At 43.7% G+C, this 7,646-nt stretch overlaps 1 protein-coding gene across 1 annotated transcript; it reads left to right on the forward strand.

The window, feature by feature from the left end:
• Positions 1 to 508: 508 nt before the first annotated feature.
• TbgDal_VII7650 (hypothetical protein, conserved, (fragment)) lies at positions 509 to 3,265 on the forward strand (the record flags this gene model as incomplete). Its single annotated transcript, XM_011776862.1, has 1 exon — positions 509 to 3,265. A coding segment is annotated over one exon (2,757 nt), but the record flags the coding sequence as incomplete, so codon positions are not given.
• Between the last annotated feature and the right edge of the window lie 4,381 nt (positions 3,266 to 7,646).

A 7,646-nucleotide genomic window follows, 5' to 3' on the forward strand; every position in this document is an offset into this window, starting at 1 on the left:
ACGAAATGTCCTCCGAAAAAGAGGTCAATAGGGACAAACAAAACAAAAAATAGCAGTCCAACTTCCTTAGAGTCGCCCAAAACGCAAGGTACCCCCGTCAGGCCTGGGGGTCTTGTCGACCCTAAAGAAAGTGCTGGATCTAAAGAAAGTGCTGAACCTAAAGAAAGTGCTGGATCTGAGGGAAGTGCTGGACCTAAAGGAAGTGCCGGACCCAAAGAAAGTGCTGGACCTAAAGAAAGTGCTGGATCTAAAGAAACTGCTGGACCCAAAGAAACTGCTGGACCCAAAGAAACTGCTGGACCCAAAGAAACTGCTGGATCTGAGGGAAGTGCTGGACCCAAAGAAACTTCTGGACCCAAAGAAGCTGCCGGACCCAAAGAAAGTGCTGGACCCAAAGAAACTGCTGGACCCAAAGAAACTGCTGGATCTAAAGAAACTGCTGGATCCAAAGAAACTGCTGGACCCAAAGAAAGTGCTGGACCCAAAGAAACTGCTGGACCTAAAGTAAGTGCTGGATCTAAAGAAACTGCTGGACCCAAAGAAACTGCTGGACCCAAAGAAACTGCTGGACCCAAAGAAACTGCTGGACCCAAAGAAACTGCTGGATCTGAGGGAAGTGCTGGACCCAAAGAAACTTCTGGATCTGAGGGAAGTGCTGAACCTAAAGAAAGTGCTGGACCTAAAGAAGCTGCTGGACCCAAAGAAAGTGCTGGACCCAAAGAAACTGCTGGACCTAAAGAAAGTGCTGGATCTAAAGAAACTGCTGGACCCAAAGAAACTGCTGGACCCAAAGAAACTGCTGGACCCAAAGAAACTGCTGGACCTAAAGAAAGTGCTGGACCTAAAGAAAGTGCTGGACCTAAAGAAAGTGCTGGATCTAAAGAAACTGCTGGACCCAAAGAAAGTGCTGGACCCAAAGAAAGTGCTGGACCCAAAGAAAGTGCTGGACCTAAAGAAAGTGCTGGACCTAAAGAAAGTGCTGGACCCAAAGAAAGTGCTGGACCCAAAGAAACTGCTGGACCTAAAGAAAGTGCTGGACCCAAAGAAAGTGCTGGACCTAAAGAAAGTGCTGGACCTAAAGAAAGTGCTGGACCCAAAGAAACTGCTGGACCCAAAGAAAGTGCTGGACCCAAAGAAACTGCTGGATCTGAGGAAAGTGCTGGACCTAAAGAAACTGCTGGACCTAAAGAAAGTGCTGGATCTAAAGAAAGTGCTGGACCTAAAGAAAGTGCTGGACCTAAAGAAAGTGCTGGACCTAAAGAAAGTGCTGGACCCAAAGAAAGTGCTGGACCCAAAGAAAGTGCTGGACCTAAAGAAAGTGCTGGACCTAAAGAAAGTGCTGGACCTAAAGAAAGTGCTGGACCTAAAGAAAGTGCTGGATCTAAAGAAAGTGCTGGATCTAAAGAAAGTGCTGGACCTAAAGAAAGTGCTGGACCTAAAGAAAGTGCTGGACCTAAAGAAAGTGCTGGATCTAAAGAAAGTGCTGGACCTAAAGAAAGTGCTGGACCTAAAGAAAGTGCTGGATCTGAAGGAAAGTGCTGGACCTAAAGAAAGTGCTGGACCTAAAGAAAGTGCTGGATCTGAGGAAAGTGCTGGACCTAAAGAAAGTGCTGGATCTGAGGAAAGTGCTGGACCTAAAGAAAGTGCTGGACCTAAAGAAAGTGCTGGACCTAAAGAAAGTGCTGACCTAAAGAAAGTGCTGGATCTAAAGAAAGTGCTGGACCTAAAGAAAGTGCTGGATCTGAGGAAAGTGCTGGATCTAAAGAAACTGCTGGACCTAAGGAAAGTGCTGGATCTAAAGAAAGTGCTGGACCTAAAGAAAGTGCTGGATCTGAAGAAAGTGCTGGATCTAAAGAAAGTGCTGGACCTAAAGAAAGTGCTGGACCTAAGGAAAGTGCTGGACCTAAAGAAAGTGCTGGACCTAAAGAAAGTGCTGGACCTAAAGAAAGTGCTGCTGGATCTAAAGAAAGTGCTGGATCTAAAGAAAGTGCTGGACCTAAAGAAAGTGCTGGATCTAAAGAAAGTGCTGGATCTAAAGAAAGTGCTGGACCTAAAGAAAGTGCTGGACCTAAAGAAAGTGCTGGACCTAAAGAAAGTGCTGGACCCAAAGAAAGTGCTGGACCTAAAGAAAGTGCTGGACCTAAAGAAAGTGCTGGATCTAAAGAAAGTGCTGGACCTAAAGAAAGTGCTGGACCTAAAGAAAGTGCTGGACCTAAAGAAAGTGCTGGACCCAAAGAAAGTGCTGGACCCAAAGAAAGTGCTGGACCTAAAGAAAGTGCTGGACCTAAAGAAAGTGCTGGATCTAAAGAAAGTGCTGGACCTAAAGAAAGTGCTGGACCTAAAGAAAGTGCTGGACCTAAAGAAAGTGCTGGACCCAAAGAAAGTGCTGGACCTAAAGAAAGTGCTGGACCTAAAGAAAGTGCTGGACCTAAAGAAACTGCTGGACCCAAAGAAAGTGCTGGACCCAAAGAAAGTGCTGGATCTAAAGAAAGTGCTGGACCTAAAGAAACTGCTGGATCTAAAGAAAGTGCTGGACCTAAAGAAACTGCTGGATCTAAAGAAAGTGCTGGACCTAAAGAAAGTGCTGGACCTAAAGAAAGTGCTGGACCTAAAGAAACTGCTGGACCTAAAGAAAGTGCTGGATCTAAAGAAAGTGCTGGACCTAAAGAAAGTGCTGGACCTAAAGAAACTGCTGGACCTAAAGAAAGTGCTGGACCTAAAGAAAGTGCTGGATCTAAAGAAAGTGCTGGACCCAAAGAAACTGCTGGACCCAAAGAAAGTGCTGGACCCAAAGAAACTGCTGGACCTAAAGAAAGTGCTGGACCTAAAGAAACTGCTGGACCCAAAGAAACTGCTGGACCCAAAGAAAGTGCTGGACCCAAAGAAACTGCTGGACCTAAAGAAAGTGCTGGACCCAAAGAAACTGCTGGACCTAAAGAAAGTGCTGGATCTAAAGAAAGTGCTGAACCTAAAGAAACTGCTGGACCTAAGGAAAGTGCTGGACCTAAAGAAACTGCTGGACCTAAAGAAAGTGCTGGACCTAAAGAAAGTGCTGGACCTAAAGAAAGTGCTGGACCTAAAGAAAGTGCTGGATCTGAAGAAAGTGCTGGACCTAAAGAAACTGCTGGATCCTAAGAAAATGCTGGAACCTAAGAAAATGCTGGGACCTAAGAAAATGCTGGACCCCAAGAAAATGCTGGAACTTAAGAAAATGCTGGATCCGTTGGTCCGGGGGGGGGTCTGGGCCTTAAGGAGTGGGGCCTGATGTGCTTATAGTGATCCAACAGCTGTTGGGTAGAATACCTTTTTGTTTTTTCGTAGATAGTGTGATTATCGCTCAATTATTGGTCGGTTAGTTGTTAGGAACAGTGTTAATAGTAATGGTCCTGTTTATGTGGTGAAGGGTCGTGTCGGTGTTCACTAGTGTTGTTTTTATTGCTTTATTTTTACATTATATTATTGATATCATTTAGATTGTTTATTTTCTTCCTTTGGGCCTGATGAGCTTGTGGGAAAAGTGCCATGGTGGTCGTTCTATTTTTCTATATGGGATTTGGGTAGTGGAATGATGTATAGAAACCGCTTTAAATAGCGGTATGTGCGTGTGTGTGGGGAGGAGCGGCCGTGAGATAAGGGAGTTAGCATGTTCCAACGTACCAACGTGTGACGGAGGGCATGCAACAATATGAATATCTACGTAACCGCATGCTAAGTAATGCTTTGCTTGAAGTGACTTTTTGTCCCTTTTACAGTGTTGTGAGTGCTTTTAAATAACCAATGTGATTTTGAGACTGTAGTGTGGCGTGTGTGTATTGTTTGAGGGAAGGAGGAAACTGTCTCTCCTGCATGTGCATGTGCTATTTTTTTTTTGTTTTTGTGTTGTTGTCGTTGAAGAAAATGCATGTTCTGTGGTGTATTGTGCTATTTTTTGTGGTGCATACATCATATGTTGTTGATGCCAGCAGTTTTTTTAATAGATGGGAGAGCAGAGCGAGATATTGTGCAAGAATGAAGCGTCTTTTATTTGATATTTATAATCGTTTGGAGCAGGCAAAACGTGACGTCAAGCGTTCACTTGTAAATGTTAGGGAGGAGGTTGTTAACTGTAGGATACTTGACACCAGTGGTAGGAGTACTTTTGCATGGGAGCGAATAAAGATACTTGATGGGTACAATGATGCCATCCTTCTTATAAAACGCAAGGTTGATGATCACGAAAAGAAGGTACATGAATTGGTTGGCAACATTAAAAAAGAATGTGGCTTTTGGGTGTCTTTCACGCCATTATCTGATGAGGTACACCGGTATACAACTACCAATTTGTTACAGGTCAAATTTCTTACGGCAAAAATTGAGGCTCTTAGTTTTGATGCCAGGTATTACGGGGAAAATCTCAAAGAGGGAATATGCACTTTCCTTGATCCTGGCACAGAAACCGACGAAATGTCCACCGAAAAAGAGGTCAATAGGACAAACAAAACAAAAAATAGCAGTCCAACTTCCTTAGAGTCGCCCAAAACGCAAGGTACCCCCGTCAGGCCTGGGGGTCTTGTCGACCCTAAAGAAAGTGCTGGATCTAAAGAAAGTGCTGAACCTAAAGAAAGTGCTGGATCTGAGGGAAGTGCTGGACCTAAAGGAAGTGCCGGACCCAAAGAAAGTGCTGGACCTAAAGAAAGTGCTGGATCTAAAGAAACTGCTGGACCCAAAGAAACTGCTGGACCCAAAGAAACTGCTGGATCTGAAGAAAGTGCTGGACCCAAAGAAACTTCTGGACCCAAAGAAACTGCCGGACCCAAAGAAAGTGCTGGACCCAAAGAAACTGCTGGACCCAAAGAAACTGCTGGATCTAAAGAAACTGCTGGATCCAAAGAAACTGCTGGACCCAAAGAAAGTGCTGGACCCAAAGAAACTGCTGGACCTAAAGAAAGTGCTGGATCTAAAGAAACTGCTGGACCTAAAGAAACTGCTGGACCCAAAGAAACTGCTGGACCTAAGGAAAGTGCTGGACCTAAAGAAAGTGCTGGACCTAAAGAAACTGCTGGATCTGAAGAAAGTGCTGAACCTAAAGAAAGTGCTGGATCTAAAGAAAGTGCTGGACCTAAAGAAAGTGCTGGACCTAAAGAAAGTGCTGGACCTAAAGAAAGTGCTGGACCCAAAGAAAGTGCTGGACCTAAAGAAACTGCTGGACCTAAAGAAAGTGCTGGACCTAAAGAAAGTGCTGGACCTAAAGAAAGTGCTGGACCTAAAGAAACTGCCGGACCCAAAGAAACTGCTGGACCTAAAGAAAGTGCTGGACCTAAAGAAAGTGCTGGACCTAAAGAAAGTGCTGGACCTAAAGAAACTGCTGGACCCAAAGAAACTGCTGGACCCAAAGAAACTGCTGGACCCAAAGAAAGTGCTGGACCTAAAGAAACTGCTGGACCTAAAGAAACTGCTGGACCCAAAGAAACTGCTGGACCTAAAGAAACTGCTGGACCCAAAGAAACTGCTGGACCTAAAGAAAGTGCTGGACCTAAAGAAAGTGCTGGACCTAAAGAAAGTGCTGGACCTAAAGAAACTGCTGGACCTAAAGAAACTGCCGGACCCAAAGAAACTGCTGGACCTAAAGAAAGTGCTGGACCTAAAGAAAGTGCTGGACCTAAAGAAGCTGCTGGACCTAAAGAAACTGCTGGACCCAAAGAAACTGCTGGATCTAAAGAAAGTGCTGGACCCAAAGAAAGTTCTGGACCTAAAGAAAGTGCTGGATCTAAAGAAAGTGCTGAACCTAAAGAAACTGCTGGATCTAAGGAAAGTGCTGGACCTAAAGAAACTGCTGGACCTAAAGAAAGTGCTGGACCTAAAGAAAGTGCTGGACCTAAAGAAAGTGCTGGATCTGAGGAAAGTGCTGGACCTAAAGAAAGTGCTGGACCTAAAGAAAGTGCTGGACCTAAAGAAAGTGCTGGACCTAAAGAAAGTGCTGGATCTGAGGAAAGTGCTGGACCCAAAGAAAGTGCTGGACCTAAAGAAAGTGCTGGACCTAAAGAAAGTGCTGGATCTGAGGAAAGTGCTGGACCTAAAGAAAGTGCTGAACCTAAAGAAAGTGCTGGATCTGAGGGAAGTACTGGATCTAAAGAAAGTGCTGAACCTAAAGAAACTGCTGGATCTGAGGGAAAGTGCTGAACCTAAAGAAACTGCTGGATCTGAGGGAAGTGCTGGATCTAAAGAAAGTGCTGAACCTAAAGAAAGTGCTGGACCTAAAGAAAGTGCTGAACCTAAAGAAGGTGCTGGATCTGAGGAAAGTGCTGGACCTAAAGAAAGTGCTGAACCTAAAGAAACTGCTGGATGTGAGGGAAAGTGCTGAACCTAAAGAAACTGCTGGATCTGAGGGAAGTGCTGGATCTAAAGAAAGTGCTGAACCTAAAGAAAGTGCTGGACCTAAAGAAAGTGCTGAACCTAAAGAGTAATAGGGTTAGAGAGGGAGATGGAGTAACCAATGGTTTAAAAACAAGAAAGAGAAGTTTAGTGGAGAAGATATAGTAAAAGAGAAGCATATTTCCCCTATTATATTCATGACAACATCAGAGTGTTATGCTCCTCAGTTGGATTTGCTTATGAACTCAGATCACAAGGAGCATGTGCAGAGATGTTACTGGTTTTTCAATGTGGGCTACAGAAAAGAAGAGGATAAAAAATTACCCCATTTACTAAAATCACCTCCTAGTGGAAAACCCTATCTTAGTGGTGGTGATGGATTAATAGCCAGAGTATGGGCTTTCACAAAATTTGAATATGCTTTTGGAGAGTTACTAAAGGGAAGTGATGAAAAGTGGTAAGAACAGAGTATTTACAAACATTTACTAATTTGGAGTGTTACAAAGGAATGAACTGTTGGACAGAGATTTGTTTTGAAGAGATGAATGGTTGGATTGAATTATGAAGAGAGAGATTTTTTTACTATTCCGTATAGTGGTAAAGTTGGAGAGGCGCCATTCATTCATTTTCCTGGACAGCCTATTGCTTGGGAAGAGAAAGCGAAATTGATTGTGAGAAAACTTAGTTGATATAAAGAATTGGAAAGTAAGCGATTCAGTATGGCTTTTTTGAAAACTTCAAACTTATTTTATACGTGGAGGTCAAAGGAAGTTTGAACACTGGGAAATTTGTAGAGATACGTTTACAGAAGGTGACTTGTTTAGAGAAGAAAAGTGGTAAGTCATAGGCTTTCTTCAAACAGTTGTACCTTCAAAGCAGTTGTTAAAGTATCGGTGTAATATTAGTAAAATGAATATTAAACGACTCTGTTTCTTAAAGTTGACCTGCCTCGAATACCAATTTTATAAAAAGAAACATCTGATACCTGCAAGCAGCACTTTTCTACAAGCAAGACCATGAAAATGGAAAGGCAACACACAACGCTCGGTACTCAGCTGCTTTGCTTTTTTTACGTCGTCCTGCAAGGCGTAGTCGGAGCGAATGTTGAACAAGGGGACAACGGCGGCTACTACGCTAGTACGTGTGCAATACTGAACATGTTGCTCGGAGCAAACGAGCAATCGGATAACAGCGCCGAAGTACGAAAAATAGCAGCGGAGATTGGGGCAATAAATCTTTCTGTGGCGGATGAAGCTTTCAGAAAACTTATAAAGCACGATGTTGACTGGAATGGC

This window comes from Trypanosoma brucei, chromosome 7 (genome assembly GCF_000210295.1).
Source record: "Trypanosoma brucei gambiense DAL972 chromosome 7, complete sequence".
Classification (NCBI taxonomy): Eukaryota; Euglenozoa; class Kinetoplastea; order Trypanosomatida; family Trypanosomatidae; genus Trypanosoma; species Trypanosoma brucei.